Raw genomic sequence first — 19,442 nt, 5'->3', positions numbered from 1 at the left:
CCAGAGCACTGCTGGGGTGAGTGAGTTGCAAAGCACAGAGCAGCTTGTAATGCTGCTGTGTCTGTTGCAGGTTGGATGCAACCCTGTGGCCCTCTGCTTTGGAGAAGTGCAGATGTGAGATGAGATGTTTATGGCAATAAAAAGGAGCAAATGTAGCAGCTCCTTTACCAAGAAGTTACAGGGGGACTTAAAATAGTCTGTGGTTGTACCCTTTGTTTTTATCCAATGAAGTGGTATTTGTTAAGCTACCTCGCTGAGTATGTGGAAAAGAGTTTAAAAAGTGCCTGGGCATCAGTTTAGTTCAATTTTCCCAGATTTCTGAGCGACCATGTTATTAGCATGGCCTATGTTGCTGTTAGAAGCTTGCACTGAGGCGTGGTACAATTATAGAAGTGATTATTACAAACTATATCAAATACAGTTGTGTTGACAACACTCAGCAAGCACTATATTTATCTAAACTAAATTCACTGTTACTATTAGACTCAGCAACATAGCTCCAACAGCTATGAGTGTAAAATGGTGCTAGACACTTTCAGTATGTCCTATTTATTGGGTTGTGGTCTGATACTGCTGTGTCAGGGGACCAGTTTTTCTCTTCTCCAAAGTGGAAAGAGAGAATGGAAAGCTAAATCTGTAAAAGACCACAGTTCAGTTTTCAATGAAATGAATCAAAACAATTCTTGGTACAAAAAGGGAATATTTAAGATTTGGACATCACTTATTATTGCTGAAAATAAGCAGGAAGTTAATAAAAGCTGTACTTCAGGCTGAGTAGTGGTTGAGTATGGCAGCAGCTGATGTGCAGTAGCAGCTCCTGCACTGCTGGTGTTTTGTGATTATATTCCTCTACCAATTCTTGTAGTGGGGGCAGGAGAGGCAGGTAAAATTTCTTAGTGGTAACAGGGTCCTCGCTGAAATGCTACCTTATGGCCAAGAATAGCTACTATATTTGCTTCAGCTGAAATTGGCTGCATCTGTCTTGACAAAGCATTTCTATTTTTCCAGCAAGCAAAATTCTGCTGGAACATGAGAAGTCTCTGCTGACAGGATTACACGTAGTCCCAGCAACGGTTGAGTGCACATTAAATTGTAGCTTTAAAAGAAAAAGCCTGAATTAGGACTTGGACTGTGGAAATAAGGGAAGACTTTGCTATTTGCTGTCAGGACTGCCATTAGTAAATGGTGCTAAAATAGCAGTTACAAGAAATCAGCAGGTGAGTGACAGTCTGTGAACAAAGCAACAGCAGTGTGGTGCAAAGCTGCAGAAGCTGTAACCCAACCGACTCATTGTCAATGCTGCATCAGGTCTGGGAGCTGAAATAGGGACTTTCCTGCAAATTTCGTAAACTGCCTATGACTCAGCCTAAAATCATGTTAATAAAACAGCTGTTCTGCTTCAGTAAAGAACTGGTGCATAATTCAAATCACAGTGTTTCCTTTGGATTATTTCTTCCCAAAAGTAAAAGAGCCCTGAGCCAAGAATTAGTAAAGTGGTAAAACTTTATTTTCTGTGGTTCTAGAAACACTTCCACTTATTATTCCTCCTTTCAGCATCATATTTTTTATTCCAAGCTTTCAGCATATTTTCTGTCTTTGCTGTTTGAACTGAACTTTCAAACCTGCTTTGAGGTTGCAGCCTAATACTGACAATTGAGTGTATTTCATTTACTTTTGTCAGTCTGGTTTTATCAAAGTGTTCTACTCTTTCAACTAGAGTGCCTGGAAAAATAGCTTCAAAGAAAAATTAAGTGGTAGTTCAGGCTCAGGATCTTTTATCTGTTCTCTTTTTAAGTAGTGCTGTGGAATTATGCAGAACAGTTGAATAGCAGGTTTTTTGCTAGCACCTGACTACACGCAAGAATTGTCAGTCCTCACAACCATGCATGATTCTACGGTATCTTTCCCCAGGCAATCTGCTTTGCTGCTCTTTTATCTGAGTACCTCATTTCTGCAGTTCTCCTCAAAAGAAGTGTTATCATACCTTTCTGTGAATTAATCCTTCAAATCTCATAAGCTAAGCTGATGTACCCTTTAAAGCAGCAATCCTACAACTATCAGCAGAACTCGAGCAAGTAGATATGATTTAAGATGGGGCTTTTGTGTTGGTTAATTGTAGAATAGAAGACTGGATATTATCTAGCTAAGATACTGTAGTGGTCTTTGTGACAAGGGGCTGAATGCCATTCTAACTTGGTTATAGCCACCTACACTGCTTTTTGCATGGCAAAGAAATACTGAATGCCTTTAATCGAATAGGACATGGTGATTTAAGCTTGTGAGCCTTTTATATTGCATTCTTTATTTTTGTGCTCATGTTTTCCCCATCCAGCATATTAACAGGGGGAATTTGAAGTAGACTGTCGCTATACATCATGACCTCTAAAACCTCAAGGGACTTCGTTGCCCTTCCTGCTTACTGGACCAAAACTGCCAAAATCACTCTTAGTGGGGCCCGCGAGGGAAGAGAAGGATGGAAGCACAGCCATGTGGTGGTGATTTTAAGATTGAGTTGGGTGTAAGATTTCCAGGTTTCAGAAACACAAAGGTCCTGGGGCAGCACATTACTCAGTGTGAACTTTGAAACTGTGTTTGGGTCTGGTCACAGAAATGACCATGGTCATCACGGGTCACTGGAGAGCCTGGAGAATTGAGTGGAGAGAAACCTAAGGAGGTACAACCAGGGCAAGTACCTTGGCATTATTCCTGGGGAGGAATAATCCCAAGTACCAGCACAGGCTGAGGGGTGACCTACTAGGGAGCAGCTTGCAGAGGGGTGCATTGGGAAGACTGGCCAGCAGGTCGAGGGAGGTGATCCTGCCCCTCTACTCCACCCTAGAGAGGCCACATTTGAAGTGCTGGGTGCAGTTCTGGGCGCCTCAGTACAAGGCGACAACGACAAGGAGCTCCTGGAGAAGGTCCAGCAGAGGTCACAAAGATGATTTGGGGTCTGGAGTGTCTCTTACGGGGAGAGACTGTGGGAGCTGGGCCTGTTTAGTCTGGAGGAGGCTGAGAGGGAAGCTCATTAATGCACATAAATATCTCAAAGGTGGGTTTCAAGAGGATGGTGCCAGACTCCCTTCAGTGATGCCCAGTGACAGGGCATGGAGCAATGCCCATAAACTGAAACACAAGAACATGAGGGAGAGCTTCTTTATGTTGAGGGTGGCACAGCATTGGAACAGGCTGTCCAGGGAGGTCATGCCCTGTCTGGAGACATTCAAAACCCACCTGGATGCATTCCTGTGTCACCTGCTCGAGGTGACCCTGCCTTGGCAGAGGGGTTGGACTTGATGATCACCAGAGGGTTGGAAAGAACGTAACAATTCTGTGATTCTGTGTGAGTTGTGTGTTGTCACGAGATGGGGTTGGGCTTGCAACAAGGGACCTTCAGAGGAAGCACGACACAGAGGAAGGGAAGGGCTCGCAGGGGAAAGAGCCGCATTTACTTCCCAAGGCGTAATCCCAGCCCCAAGGGCACGCGGCGGCCGGGCCCTCCCGAGTCAGTCCCACCCCGCCCGCTGCAGGAGGAGGCGCCGGGACCGCCCCCGCGCGGGCGGGGCCGCGGGGAGGTCACCGTGGGCCGGAAGCCGCCGTGAGGGACGGGCCGGGGCCGGGCCAGGAGCGGAGGCGATGGCGGCGCCGGGCGGGTGCGTCCCGCGGCTGTGCGGGCGCTGCTGATCGCTGCGGTGCTTCCTGCAGGTAAGAGAGGGAGCGGAGAATGCAGGGACGCGCCCCTTCCCGCCCCGGTGCGTGTCGGGGAGAGGGGCTGCTCCCGACGGGGCTCTGGGGAGCCGAGAATGCCTCGGGTCGTTGTAAAACTGAAGTGGCCGAGGTTGCTTGGTGAAAGTGATCCTGTGTCCTTCCAGTGTTTGGGAGTGTTGGGGTTATAGCGGGGGATGGGGGGACACCGCCGGTGTTTTGTACTTTAATTGCTTGCAGATATCCAGAAGGCATCTCGGTAATTCTCTTCGCAGAAGCCTTGTTCGCGTTGGTGCAAAATCTCGCTTTGATTGTAAGGACTGGCCGGAGTTACCCTCATGGAGGTAGCTCATGAAGGACACATTTTCTCTGTGTCCCAGTGGGAAGCATAATAGCTGGTTTTTGGCCTCTACAGTTTCCTGTGTGTCTGTGGAAGATATTTCCAGCCCCTGCAGTGTGTGAGATAACAGGGCAGCCTACGTATCTCAGTTCTCAAAGCACACTCAGGGAACCTTAACTTGCCGTGTTGCAGATTTGCTGTAACACCTACACTGATAGTGGTTCCTCTGACAGAAGAATACAGGAGTTCCCTGTCCTGCTTTTGACAAACAGAGCCTGACTTGCAGCTTTCCTTCATTATTGTGACCTTGTCAATAAAATACTAATAGGCAAACAAGAAAACCCTTAACTCATCACTTTGTCACAGTGCCACCTGGCTTGCCAAGATCCTGTGCCAGGATCCTCTCCTAGCAGGATCTAGATTGCTGTTGCGCACCCAGAAAGTTCAGATAGCAGGCTGCTGGGTTGTAGGTTTCATTTTCGTGGGGTCTGTTGTTGGACTTCACAGTGTAAAGGCAAAATTATTGTTTGCTTTGGTCTTTATTTTCTCCTTAAAAAAATGAAATCAATAAAATTTGCGTGCACAGGCAAAAGTGAATTAATGGTAATGTCCCATGAGAAGATCAAAGGACAAAATAGTTGTAAAGTGTTGGCACCTCATGTTCTCTGGATTGTATTCTAGATACTGGTCTTAAGTGGGTGAGTTAATACCCATCTAGTCCAAATCTCCAACAAGATAAGCCAGATATTGCAAAATGGACCACTGTTGTTTAATCACTGCAGAAGATTAACCCCTGTGGAACAGGCCACAGACCTTTGGGGTTTTGGTTTTGTGTTGTTTCGGAGTTTTTTCTGGTTTTTTTTCTTCTTTCTGACATTGCCTGCTGTTGTCACACAGTAATGCTGCTAGAGCCCTCACCTTTGACTTTTTCCCTGTTTGCCTGTCATCACCACACAGCTTACATGCTACCTTGTTTCTCCAGAATAAGCCAGAAATTATACTTAGTAGTTTCTATTGGGCCCTGAATTTTGGTCACTTCGTTAAAGGATTTGCTAAAAAAGTTGCAGTATAGCTGAGTATACTCACAAGCTTTATTTCTTATTAATGTTGCGCATTTAATTCAAGTTTTACAAACTCCTGCAATTACTTGTGGTGTTCAGGGATTTTATGTGTTGGAAGAAGAAATATAAAACACCCTCTGTTTCTCTTTGCCTAGTATTTCTTAACTTTATGTAAGACAAAGCTGGAAAAGGCAAGGTCAGCCACTGAGGCTTGTCTGCCATGGGAAATCTGGGGATAGCATGCTGCTGATTACATTGTTTACCAGTGTGGCATTTTAGTGCTTTAAGCAAGCCTTTTAATTTCATATTTCAAAACTCCAGCAGATTTACTGGAAAGATGTTTGCATCATTTCTTGTGGTATTTATAGTTGTACCTTGGAGGGTTTCACTTCATGTTGTGTCACCATGTTTCTCTTTAATTAAAATTTTTGGGTTTTTTTCGAAGGGATCCCTCCTTTGGTGTTGCCTGATCAGTGAGTTCTTTAAATACACTCCAGCAGTGGCCACACAGAACTGACAGACTTCAGCTGGAGGAGGGAAGATGACATCCTTGGGTGCAGCACAGCAGGAAATGCGTAAACTGACCTTGGATACACCACAGAAAGAAATCTGTAAACTGCCTTTGGATACATCACAGAAGACAATCAGTAACCCGGTAACTCCTCTGTCCTGTTAACAATGCCTCCCTTGGGAAATGGGACTTTGCTCTTTTGTGTCAATAGTACTGTTTTGCACAGTGAGGGATGCTACTGAGAGCTCTTCATCGCTCAGGTGTTTGAGGGAGAATGTCACAGGTGACACGAAGAGCTGATGGTGTTTAGAAGTTGTGCTATAAGCAAATGGACAGGACTTCCAAAAAAGGACAGACGTTCTGTCAGCCTTGGAGGATAATCCTCTTTCATGTGCAGCTTACATAGATGTGCTGGAAAGTGAAAGTATGATAAGAAGTGTTTTCACTCCTAATTCTCTGTAAACATGGGTGGTGCCTGGTACGTCTCACAAAGTGTTTATTTTGTGGTGCCTGTAACTTCAGTCTGAACAACTAAGCTTGGAATCTTTTTTCATAGTTCATATCTTAATTTTTAATAAATTCTGTTTTCTATGGAAGACTTGAGCTGACATGGTTCAGCAATTGCAAAGACTTCATTTGACAGAATGTTGTTTGCCTAGCTCAGAGTCTGGAAACTTTCTCTGAAAAGTTCTATCATTCTCATGATCTGTGACAGCAGCCTGACTTTGGCTTACCCTAAAGGGGTGACCTGGAGCTGTGTTTTTTGTTGTATCTTAAAAAAAGTAGTTCATTTGAACCTGCAGGAAGTAGCTTTTTTATCATTCTGTGCTAGACCCCTTTAAAAATACTAAAATCTGTAAAGTATTCGTGGGGAATGTACAGTAACAGAGACATGCACAGGACTTCTTGTCTGTTGCAGCTTTGCACTGTCACACTCTTGGGCCCTCAATGAATCTGATTGTTTATTCCCAGTATATGGTCACTGCTTGCAAAGTGGATAGAGTTAGGGATGATGGGGGAATAGTTTCAACCTCCTTCACAAGAACCCAGCTGGAAGAGGAAGGAAGGCTGTATGATTAACCAGAAGGTGGAAGGACAGACGTGTGAAAGGAAAGAGAGGATGGAAGTTGGTAGATGGAGATCTTGGTGGGAGAGGAGATGTGAAAAGAAGGATTAGGAGATGTTTAGGACAAATGAGTAGTGTAAGAGAGAGACTAAGAGTCCAGCAAAATTGTGTGGCTGCAAGGGGATTGATGAGTATGATGAGTTAAAAGACTTAGCAGGAGAATTCAACTAGAGCTTAGGGATCAAGAGCCTGTTGTGGGGAAAAAGAATGAGTATTTGGGATTGTAATATGGAGGCATTGTGCTGATGACCTCAGGGCAGTCTCCAGACAAGGCAGTGAGCAACCTGCTCTATCTGACTTTGCTCTGAGCAAGGCATTGGGCTAGAGAGACCAGAACCTCCGCCCTTCTGTAGCAGGGGAGGCTATGAAAATGTCATTGTTTCAGTACATTGTTCCATTAGCAGCAAAACTTCAGAGCTTTATTACAGGTTTGAGACTGAGATGTATTTCTTCATTACTCTACTGTTCTCAAGCATCCAGAAAATCTGCTTTCCTCTTTATGCCCTTTATGTCACCCATCTAACAAGAAATGATGTAATGTCCCATCCGGTGGGGTAGCTGTCTGATGCCCAGCATGCTGGATAAAAGCTGTTATCACAGTCCTTTCCTCTGTAAGACTATAAACTGCCCTCTTGTTTTATGAAAATTGGCATTTTCTTTTAGGAAGAACATAATTTTTGAGACCTCTCAAACTCAGTTGACATTGACCAGTTGGCTTTAGAGCTAAGTTTTGGCGATCTGGAAGAAAGACAGGATGACAGTAGATCATGTCATGTGACAAGCATTATTCTTAATAACGGAGGAAAAAGTAGAAGAGCATCTTGAGACATGAGGAAATTACAGGCACATTCTGTGATGACAAAGTCTCATTAAGTCTATAGTATTGCACCCAGAAAATGCTCTAATATGGTCTTCTGGATTCCACATCTGAGCTTCTGAAGAGCTGATGTGCCACCTTTTCTTTTAAATAAATGCATCCTTTTGAATATAAAGAAGTGCTTTTGCCACAGTTCCTTTTCAGGAGTATAGAAAGAACTTTGCTTCACTAAAGTGGTTGAGTCCCAGTATCCCTGACCTGTGTGTGTTTCTTTGATTTGTCTTTGGAGACTGAATCAGTAACTTACTACTTTATTGCAATAGAGCTACTGCCCCTCAGGAGCAGAGTGTAAAAATGAGAACAATCAAGATACACTTTTTCTTTTTTATTATTATTGTTCTTAGTTGAATAAAAATTATCTTCTGGGTGTGCAGCTTGTGTTTTAAGGAACCAAACCACTACCAGTAAGCAAAGGGATTTAATTTTTCTTTCACATTTAACACTCAATTTACATTTTGGTCCTCTTCTACTGCACCTGCTAAAGCCAATAAAAATGATGAGAATTAAAACAACCTGACAATTTTCTTGAGAAGCAAGTTCTATTTTTTTTTCCTGATGTAGAAGATGACTCTGAATTAGGTTTTATGCAGTGGGTGGGTAGCTGAGAAGGGAAGTGGAGAGCGGGCAGAAAAGGATGTGTATCTACTGGCAGAAATGATCAACACTCTGGGTTTAGACAATTTTTGCTGTCTTTCCCTTTTCCTCACAGATTACCAAGAGTATGTGTCAGCAAACACACATCCTTTTCATATCTGCCTGTTTCATGCAATGATCTATATATTTTTAAAATAATCTCAACTTGTCATTTTATAGTCCAGTATTCCATTCAAGAGTAGTATTTCCAATGTGTTCATTGTTTTTGTTGTTAAGTTACTGGGACTCTTGTTTGCAATTGCTGTTTCATTTCAAAGGTATCCTAAAATCTTACAAACTACCAAAACCAACCTTGGCAAAATTTCCTGTCTGTTAACCAGAGCAAATGCAACATTTTCTACCATTTACTTCCTTTTTCAATCTGAAGCACATGTGATGAGATGCAGACTTACTGCTTTGCTTTTGGGCTAGACACCTGGGAACTTCCACGGTTTAATGTTAAAATGCTTCCCATCCCTTTCCATTTCCTGAAATGCTGGATGACCAGAGTAGGGCTTCTGTCAGCATGTCTGAGTCTTTGCCAGTGAGCTGTGCCAGGGTCTTAACTGGCATATCCCTCCCAATGGCTTAACAACTCTCACCATGCTGCCATTTCAGTTCAGTGTAACATCCATATGCTACCTTCTCTAGCTATTGATAAGGAAGAAAAGATAGTGAGGCTTTGAGCCAGACTGCATACTGTAGACAACATACAGTCCCAGACTCCTGAACGGGGCTATTTCAGTGCACTTTGCAGTTCTTAGCTGATCAAGATGAGGTATTTTGTTGTGTTTGCTTAAGTTTTACTAAGAAGACATTCTGTGACATAGTCTTCCTATTACTGTTTTCCATAATGGAGCAAGAACAAGCAAAAAGGCAGCTCCTGTAGTCTGGGGTCAGGAGGGTTGTGGAAATTGCCTCCTGGTACCAGGAAGGGGCTGATAATAGCCAGCCCTTGAGAACGACCTAATTTGATGTGAATCCTCCTTATGCTCTGTGAATAGTGAGGCAATAACATATTACGACTCTTCATTTGAGAGCTGGGAATGGAGGATGGAAATTTTAATTTGATCTGAAAAGCTTGGTTTTCATAGGGGAACATATGCCAGATTTCCCCTTCCTGTTGTGGTTTCTTTTATATTAAAAGCTGGTTGTGTTTCTTTTAATGTTCTAGATTATCGTATAATTAAGGATTAGAATACTAATTTTTAAACTAATTTGGGTTTTTTCGCCTCCATCACAAAATGGTATTGGAATAATTTTTTCTTCTTTTTTTGTCCTTCCCTTTTCCAGGCCATTCCATATGTTGGGACGATACATGGTGGCCTTGTTCCTGGAGAGCTGATTGTGATACATGGGACTGTTCCTGATGATGCAGACAGGTAGTGGCTATGGTGTCATGTTTAGCAGTGTCACCATGTGAGCAAGAATGTAATGGATAAAATGTTTCCAGGGGTTCTACTTAGGATGGTGCACAAAGGCTTGATCTAAAGCCTTGTGATAGCATCAGATTGAATGCAGGCTTAAAGGGTTATCTGAGACTAAAAAAATTGATAACTGAATGTGTAGTATGTAGGAATTAACTTAAACTGGGCTAAGGAGGTATGGACTAGTGCTTGTACCCAGTGAGGGGGTTCTGTTCCCTGACTTTATCTGAGGTTCATTTGATATATTCTGCTGAAGGTGATGGGAGGGAAGGTAGTGAACACAGTGAAGAGTTTACATGATATGAATGATGACCATTAAATAAATACTTAAACATTTATATTCACTGCACTAAATCATGGGAGAACCTTTCACAAATAGGTAGGAAGAGAGGAGGACAAATGTTTGTTTGGGGATTTTTTCTTATCCAATGACATTCACTGTATCTGCCTGTTCTGAGGCTCCACAGTAAAACACAAATGTACCGAGCTTTTAGGTGAGTTCTTGAGAGACTGAGCTGAATGTGGTTTCTCTGATTTTTATGATTAGGTTCCAGGTGGATTTACAGTGTGGCAGCAGCATAAAGCCTCGAGCTGACGTGGCATTCCATTTCAACCCCCGCTTCAAAAGGTCTGGCTGCATTGTTTGCAACACACTGGAGAGGGAGAAGTGGGGCTGGGAGGAGATCACTTATGAGATGCCCTTTGAAAAAGGAAAGTCATTTGAGATTGTCATCATGATTTTAAAGGATAAATTCCAGGTGGGTCGCTTCTTCATCTACATCCGGTTGTCAGGCCAATAAAATAAAGGTATTTTGTATAATTGAAATAAATATGGGAGGTCTAGGTGTCTCTGTTACCTAGGTATAGTCTCACTACAGAAAAGTTTAGAGCTTTTCTTTAAAGAGGTGGTAATTAAATCAGACCTTTAATTTTGTATTGCTTCCCTCTAAATTGGATGAGTAGGCAAGTAGCTTCCTGCCATGACTAATGGCTGCTCCACCCTTCCCTCTGTAGGTGCAAAGGGCTAATCTTGGGATAAACCTCTTCTGTGACTAGTGTAGGACAGTCCTCTTGGAGGGGACATGTGAGGTGTATTTGTCTTGCTCTTAGACTGCAATAACGGATTCTATTACATTGGTAATACCACACTGGTAAATGACCAGGTGTTAGAAACAAAGGTGTGAAACGAAAATTTTAGTGTAGGCAAATAAATCTCCCTTACAGTGATGGAGAGAGAGACTGAATCACGGATGAGCTGAACTTAGTTGATCTGATATTTCTAGGACACTCATGGAGTTGCTTCTGTACCAAACCAGTGTAAACCGGAGACGTGTGCATCCAGTTTGATACCTGGCTGGTGTAGTGTATGTTTAATACAGTTTTTCTGTTTTGTTTCTTGTCTCTTTAGGTGATGGTAAACAAAAAGCACTTGGTGCTCTACAACCACAGAATTAGCCTTGAAAAAATAGATACTCTTGGAATATATGGCAAGGTGCAGATCAAAACCATAGAGTTTGTTTCTAAGGTAAGTTGTATAGAGAGCTGACTTGTTTGATTCCTTTTCTCTGTCCTGCTAAACTGCATAGTAGGATTTGTGGTGAAAAGGAAGGAAGAAGAAGCAGCAAAACAGTCTAATTTTAGTAAGGAGATTTTGGTTTCCCCACATTTCAGCATGTGAGTCTCATGAGGATTTCTGTCTTCCTGTTTCAGTCTTGCAGCTAGGGGCAGGAAAGTGACTAAAGTTTACAGCTTACAAAGTTAACAGGACAGATGGTATAAGAATTGATTGGATACTTAGTCTAGGAGTGGATTAGACTTTTCAAATATTGCAGAGGCTCCAGAATGAACTCTTGAGTATTCAGTGCTTCTAAGTGACAAGTTTAGCCATGGCTGTAGCTTGTTGCTTGGCATTGAAATGCCAAGATCAGTGACAGCTGGAACTCCTTGTGCACATAGACCTGTTTTTCCTGCTAAACCGACTGGTTTGTTGATTGAAGTCAGAAGTGTACATTTATGGGGATAAGAAGAGGTATTCTTTCTCAGACTTTGTAGCTTGACTTGTACATGGACCAAACTGCAGTGAATTTGAAGTGAAGTCTGTGCTGTGCCTCCTCTCAGCTGCCAGCTCTGCTACTGATAGTAAACCAACAGGGAGTTTTTCCCTGGAAAGAAGGAGAGATCCTTTTGTTCTGAAGAATTAGACTTTTAGACCAGAAACTGGAGGTGATAAATTCCAGGGAGATACAGAATGTGAATGCCTTTTCCCTTTTCTGCCTCTCACTAAGGTAGCCTATCTACTCCTGTTGAATATTCTATGTCTGTTCTGCTCCATCTTCACTACATTGTGGGCAAAGCTTTTGGCTCTTGCTGCCAAATATCAGGTCTAACTCAGGTCAGCAGACTAATAATTGTTTTGGTAGGAGGCAAAGCTGAACATAATGAAGTCTAAGCTTTAAACATAGGTCTACTATGTTTAAAGATCATCTGCAAAGCCTGTAAACAGACTTTCATGGGTCCCATCACTTGGCCTTGAGCATGTTGCCAGAATAATATTCCTGCAAAAGCTGTCTGCATCCTGATCTTGGAGGACTGACTCCAAGAAGTGCTTGAGGGCAAGCAGGTGCTCTAGGTTGGTTTCTGACCCAGGCACAAAATGTACACTTGGTTTAATATGTGGCTGCTGATGCTCTATCCTTTGTGGAAGAAAGGAATGGAGAAAGGTGATTCTTTCCTCTTAGTTTTCTGAGGAGGAGATTTGAGGTTTATATTGAAATAAACAACCTGAGGACACAGTCTGGTAGGCTAGCTGGAACTGTCTCTGCATGGCCATGTTGCTCATCTGTCCTTCCCATAGAAAGGGACAAGGATGTAGGGGGCTGCTTAGAATCCCAAGAATCCCTGTGTGGACCTGCCATACTGGTATTTCTATCCCAGCAAGGAAAACTCTGTGGGTACCCTCAGATGCTGAGGGCTTGACAGTAGTCCGAACTGTTAAATAAAGGTTCAAACTGTAATGAGGCGATCTTCAGAAATCTCCAGAGATTTGGCTTCAGCAATTGATCTTCAGAACTTTTCTGTAGTTTGTAGGGGTTTGTAGGCTATCTTTTTCATTAACATAGCCCTAGATTATCATCTTAACAGTTCATGATTCAACATGATGATCCTTACATTGTTCTAAACCAATATGTTAAAGATGATGTTAGCAATGACACCTAAATATCTCTCTCTCTGCAGTCTTTACAAGGCTCTCAGCCATCATCTCTAGGAGTAACAAAGATAAGCACAGAAAATGTACGTATGTTTGTAAAAGGTTGAATGAATCTCCCTGTTGTCTGATAAGCTAGATAATGTTCTTCTTTTGTAGGGGGAAATGCCAAATGGTTCGCAATTGGTAAGTGTCTCCTGTAGATTTGTGGCAAATGTGGAGTAAAAAAAATAAAAAATACCTCAGTTATTCATAAAAAGACATGCACAGAAGACAAGAAAAAAGGAATTGAGAGTCAACTGGAGAAAGATCATCAGTGAGATTTTGTAAAGGGTTATCCTCTTCTCTGCTGGTAGTACAAATGAGAGTGTTGTTAAATCATTTAGAAAACCCAAAAGATAAACACAGCATCCACAACCATAAAGAAATAAAGAGTGAAGCACCTGAAGTTTTAAAGGACCAAGTCACATTCAAAACTTTTTTTTCAGATAAGCATGCTTTGTTTCCTCTGCCTTAGGGAGTACCTGCAAAGCAAAAGTATTCTGCAGTCATATTATGGTAACGTGTGTCTTGGAACCTGTGTGCTACATCTTCTTCTTGCTAACAGATCCTTGTGTACACTTTAGGTAGCTGGATTAACCTTAACCTTAGGGGTGGAAACTTGCACCCAGCTAACATGCATATAGCATATAATGTGGTATAGGTGGAGTGAGTGCTCATCTTTTTGCAAAAATGTGTGCAGGTGGACTGTATCCACACTGGAGTAAGGACCACACTCAAACTGAGAAGGGGTTGAAATCCAGGAATATATACAAATAGAATTTGTGGAGAAGGTGAAGTTGCAGCGAGTACCATAATTTTAGATGCTTTGTCACTTGACAGCCTGCCTTCTTCAGTCTTTTTTTCAAAACCAAATAACATGCAGTATTGTAAGTGGTGGATTTCAGCAAAAACATGAAAGCGAAGTGCTTCTCTATTCCCTTCTTTTCCCTGATAAAAATAACTTCTAATACAATGAAAAAATAAGATGAATAAAATACTTGTACTATCATTATGAACTGCTGCCAGGACAGAACACTTAGTGACCCTACTTTTAGTACTTATGCAACCATGGGACAACAACACACGTTAGCATGAGCCTTACTCTTGAAAGCAAAACTGATACTTTTAGAGATGAGAAGTCAGGTATAATCCGAATAATTATGTGATAGGAATTTAAACTATTACAGGGAGTTTCATGCTTACTTTTTTTCTTTTTTTTCTTTCCCCTTCTTCCCCTCCTTCCACTGTTAATGGTGTCAGAAGTAGTTGTAAATAATGTTTTGAACCCAAGGTGGTAGTCTAAATTAAAGCTCAAAACACTGATGTATTTATCTCAGTGTAAGTTTTCCACTATAGTGTTAGGATCCCTCAATATGCTGGTAGGAATAAATTCAGCTGTAAGTGCAGATTTGCAATTGTATGCCAGATTTCGTCCTGCCGTAGTAAAGCCCAGCTTGTATGTTGAAAAAAGTAAGTCACAGTCAAAATTTTTACTGGGGATGTACTTCCAGGGTGTTCCTTATGTTGGGAAGCTTGATACTCCGCTTCGTCCAGGATGCACAATTGCCATCAAAGGAGAAGTTGATAAAAACCCAAAGAGGTATGTGTTACTGGTGGGTTTTTTCTGTTATTTAACTGAGGTATTCTTGAGAATGAGTAGGCTTTTCCATTGCCTCTATATATCTTTACTCACTTGCAACTTTGCATCTGGTATCATCTGAAACTTCAATGCAGTTTCCTCAGGAACCAGCAGGATACCGCTTTAGAGAGGACTTAAAAGAGCAGCTCCATTGTGAAAAGTGAAGGTAAAACCTGAGTGTCTTACCTACTAAATCTGTGTCATTCACAAATTTGTGTGTTTGTTCAGGGCTTTCTATTGTGCAGGAAGTGTGAGCAAATGTACTGTACAGAGACAGCTTTTATTCTAAAGAGACCCAAGAGTAAGGGAACTGGCACAAATAGGTGATACAGAAGTGAGGTGAGTTGCTGGTGTGCTCAAATGCTGTGTGTTACAATATTTCTCTGAAAATCTCCTTGGTATAAGCATGATGGTGCCTAACTAAAAATAACTGAGTGATGAACTGAGTGATTAGAAGGATGGAGCACCTCTCCTAAGAAAAAAAGCTAAGAAAATTGGGATTTTTCAGCCTGGGAAAAAAAGTACTTCGAGGACACCTAATTGTGGCTTTCCAGTACGTGAAGGGAGCCTATAAGAAAAATGGAGAGAGGCTATTTGCAAGAGCATGTAGTGACAGGCAAGGGGGAATGGCTTCCACCTATAAGAGAATAGGTGTAGGTTTAGGTTAGATATGAAGAAGAAATCCACTGTGAGGGTGGTGCAACATTGGAACAGGGTGCCAAAGAAATTGTGGATGCCCCATCTGTGGCCATGTTTAGGGCCAGGTTGGATAGGGCCCTGAGCAACCAGGTCTGGTGAAAGGTGTCCCTGCTCACAGCAGAGGGTTGGAACAAAATGGTCTTTAAGGTCCCTGCCAACCCAGGCCATTCTGTGATTCCATGAAAGCTGATAGGGAAATATGAGCAATAATTTTGATAGCAAATTGGCAACAATGGCTTGCAAAGAAGACATTTTCCAAGCATGAAATAAAGGTCAGGGAGGAGGGGAGCATAACACAGTCAAAATGGAGCTGAGCAAGTGTCTGTGCTTCAGCATGCCCTTTACTTGAAGGGTGGTTTTGGCTCTGCAAAAACATGCCTTAAAATGAAGCAAATGAGAAGCATACTTTTCACATTGTGCGTGTGTGTGTATTGCACTCATACTTCCTCAGGGCACATTTCTTCCCTGAACAGCATTTGGAGTTCATACTGGAATCCACGGTCTGGAATCCTTATCCACAAAGTTTGGATGGACTTCAGATTTAATAGGATAATAAATACTTAGAGAGTAGCATTTCTTTTCCTTCTTTTGGCTTGAAAAGTTTATTAGCACTTTTCAAGTGCTGAATGTGCTCAAGTGCTGAATGTGCTCAAATGCTTATAAGCATGAAGAGGCTTTTGGCTGTTAAAGGACTGCAGATTGTCTGCTTTTTATGTTTGTGCTTTTAAACCTAAGTATTTATATAGAGTTTATAAGTTATTTCATGTATTTCACTCAGCTCACACAGTTGTAGATGTTTCTTTTTCTTGGTGAAAAAAAGAACTTCACAGTTTGGAAGTGTTGCTATATTTCCTATCTGGACTGAACAATTCTCAAAAGAGGGCGACAGTCTGACAGCTGGAGCTAATTTGAGTGGGGAGGGAATATTTTTTTCTTCAAATGCAGTAAGGTTTTTGTGACAGGTTGAAGCATTCATTTGAATTTGAATGACTGTTCCCTTTGATCACCCTTCTGCAGAGCTCCCTCCCCTTTAGGAGCCCTGTTTTGTGGACATGTCTGAGATGGCAGAGTATTCACTCAGCCTGGGCAGAGCTTTGCTGCCTACAGAATAGCATTTTGTATGCATGGTGTCCCACCAGTCTTAAATATATGAAGAGAATCCTTGAACTTTTCTTTAGAGTTCAACCAGTTTGTTGGCAGAAGGAATACAATGTCTTTAGGTAAAACAAAGCCTCTCACTCTCCATTCCCTGAGTGAAGGAGATGTGGGAGCAGGCAGCTCCGTATGTTCCTGTGAGAATGCTGCTTCCTAGTGCAGTAGGGGAGCAGCTCTTGGCTCCCCAGCTTGTTGCAGAGTCAGGAACAGAAAGCTGTGAGTGATGAAGTGGATCTAGCAGGGTCATATCCTACATTTGTTGCCTCCAGCAAAGGTTTCTGTGCAAAGGAGACCAGTGCATGCTGGCTGGCTGCTTGCTCGGTTCTTCAGGTGAATCACAGCCCTGGCTCCCAAGCAGCCCGAGTATTGGCTAAGGACTTGGTAAATGGCATGGACTGCTGTGTCATGTCTGTAAACCCTTGGTGCAGTAAACTTTAAAAAAATATCTTCCAGCTTTGCAATAAATCTGAGACCAAGTGACTCAAAGGACATTGCTTTACATCTGAATCCCCGAATGAAAAATAAAGTTTTTGTAAGAAACTCCTACCTTCATGACAGCTGGGGAGAAGAAGAAAAGGAAATTGCTAACTTCCCTTTCAGTCGGGGGATGTACTTTGAGGTAAGATTAACTGAAGCATAGCATCAAACGGGAAAATCTGCCAAACGGATTAGCATTGGTGCTTAAATGTCCTATTACTAATACAGATTTAAATAAAACTGCTATTCCTGCATTTCATGTCTTGAAAATACTCAGGATTAAATGGGACTGTAGAGAGCAGAGATTTGTCTTTATTTAATAACAGTTTTCTTTTGAAGTAGTTGCAAAAATTCAACCTGTGCTCAGAGGAAATTTAAATTAAATTGAGTTGGACTTGATGATTCTTACAGGTCCCTTGCAACTTAAGTTATTGTATGCTTCTATGAATTTTATTGATGCTCCATTTTTGTTTTTAAATGTTGCTTTTGGATGAAACATTCTCTGTAACAGAAACAGGTCTTACCCAAGTCTAGGCTAGGTCATCAGATTGTTTTTCACATCTTACTTGAGCTTAAATGTTAACTATTTCTCTTCTTGCTTTCCAGCTGATTATTTTCTGTGATGCCTACCAGTTCAAAGTTGCTGTTAATGGTGTTCACACTCTGGAGTACAAGCATCGTTTTAAACAGCTTGAAAAGATCAACATAGTGGAAGTCACGGGAGATGTTCATTTGTTAGATGTGAGGAGCTGGTAGTTCTTTTCAATGAGTACTAAAAGAAATTAACCTCTTCTAATGACAGTGCCTCCTTGTCAAGTACAAACAGGTGCTGACTTGTGCTGAGCCTGCCTTTAATCTATCTAGGCTTTTGCATTTGCCTCTCTGAGTTAGGCAAGTACCAGAAATGCTAACTGCAAGATTAAATCCTTCTCTAGTTTACAGTTTCCTGGCAAGCTAAGTAAGTTTTGCTCAGATAAATCTCCTGTATTATTGAACCCAGCAATATGAAAATGCTGCATCATACTGTGTGTAACAATTGCACTCTGTATGTTTAACTATTTTTTGGCATTCCTCAATACCATACATTCGATCTTGTGAAGTAGAAATGAGACTGAAATAGGATCCAAAGATACAGTTATCCACCTCAAAAGGGATGTTCATTATTTATTTAAGATAGAGCTATGGATTGTAATTTTCTGTGTCCTAATTTATGTTAGCACCTATAACCTTTACAGTGAGGCTGGATTAGGCAAACAGTTGACCTGTAACTTCTGGAAAAAGGCAAGGAGTTTGATCTTATTTCTTAGCCTGCTGCTGCAATAGCACATTCTCTGACACCTATGGTTGTGTCACCTCCTGCTTACAAGGGCCCAAGATTTCTACCTTTTAGTTTTCCAAAGTGAAACGCGGCAAAGTGATTTAGCTGGTTTCAATTATGTGAACTTTTGAAAGCTTGTTTGATCTGAAGTGGCACCTGACTGGGTTAAGAATCCTTAGGGTCTGAAGTAGATGTTTGTGGGTTTCATTTTTAAAATATGTGTGAATCCAGATAGTCCAGGTAGGGTTTCAGCTGAGAGGGCACTTGACTACTCAGCAGTGGACTAGAGAATGAATCCTTTTTCAGTCTTGTATTAAAATACTATATATGTGAAATAAGCTGTTCCTATTCAGTTTTCCATACAAATGTCAGTCTTTTTATATTCTTTTTAAAAATAAGTTACTACTGTTTATCAATACACACCTGAAAGATGTCCCTGTATATCTTAAGACTGCTAAACTGAAGCAATTTCAAGAATAAGATGTACACTGAAAGACTTTAAATGACCAGATTTAATGTATAAAAAGTACCAATAAAAACATATGTGAACTCTGCTTTTCTCCAAGTGTAGTTAAGTAGCTATGATCCCTTTTTGGTCTATTTTGTTTTGCTTATTGTCTTACCAGTATCTCCAAGTTGGCAAAGCAACCCTGACTGGAGAACCATTTCCCCATCAAGGAATTGATCCACAGACCAGTTAACCTGAGCAGGCACTGGGGCTGGGCCGTGGCCGTGCTGGGGTGGCCTTCAAGACAGTGCAGTGCTGTGCTGTATGTACCCCTTGGCTGCAGGATAAACTCACTGGAACAGAGGAGCTGGTAGGCAGCTCCTCATGGCACTAATGCCACTTGTGTGTCCTTGCCTTTATCTAAGAGTTCAGCAGACATTCTCATGGGAATGTCCTTTTTGCTTTGACAGCAGACACAATTAACAGTTTTAAGAAAATCCTGTAAGAGCTTGATGTGGTAATCTTTCCACATATGGGATCTGCATGGCATGATGCACCCTCGACAGAGGCTTCTTCCCAGCACCCAATGGGATGTAAGACACTGTATAGTGTCAGTTCTACCCAGTTGCATTTTAAACCCTATTTTACAGAGTCTGCTTTTCTTAGTACCAGTGGAATGAACCGGCACCTCGTGGTGCAAAACAAGTAGTAAGTTTTTGGGCAAATTCATTATCATAGCAAGCAATTTATTCTTGAACTTCAGCTAATCAGTAGCAGTCTTT

The 19,442-nt window shown here is 41.7% G+C and overlaps 1 protein-coding gene across 4 annotated transcripts; it reads left to right on the top strand.

Moving 5' to 3' along the window:
- The first annotated feature begins 3,586 nt into the window (after positions 1 to 3,586).
- On the top strand, positions 3,587 to 18,766 carry LGALS8 (galectin 8). Of its 4 annotated transcripts, XM_032102247.1 has the most exons (10): positions 3,587 to 3,702; positions 5,549 to 5,758; positions 9,544 to 9,632; positions 10,225 to 10,435; positions 11,086 to 11,202; positions 12,912 to 12,968; positions 13,042 to 13,068; positions 14,436 to 14,524; positions 16,871 to 17,036; positions 17,501 to 18,766. In XM_032102247.1, exons 2-10 carry the CDS (start codon positions 5,645 to 5,647, stop codon positions 17,648 to 17,650), a joined length of 1,020 nt encoding a protein of 339 aa, XP_031958138.1. In that variant the 5' UTR covers positions 3,587 to 3,702; positions 5,549 to 5,644; the 3' UTR covers positions 17,651 to 18,766. The 4 variants fall into 4 exon arrangements, with proteins under 4 accessions (XP_031958138.1, XP_031958139.1, XP_031958140.1 ...); XM_032102248.1 differs by lacking the exon at positions 13,042 to 13,068; XM_032102249.1 differs by lacking the exon at positions 12,912 to 12,968 and having other exon boundaries at positions 3,588 to 3,702.
- Positions 18,767 to 19,442: the final 676 nt, after the last annotated feature.

Source organism: Corvus moneduloides, chromosome 3 (assembly GCF_009650955.1).
Source record: "Corvus moneduloides isolate bCorMon1 chromosome 3, bCorMon1.pri, whole genome shotgun sequence".
Lineage (NCBI taxonomy): Eukaryota > Metazoa > Chordata > Aves > Passeriformes > Corvidae > Corvus > Corvus moneduloides.
The sequence above is the reverse complement of the archived record's forward strand: the minus strand, read 5'-3'. Positions and strand labels throughout refer to the sequence as shown.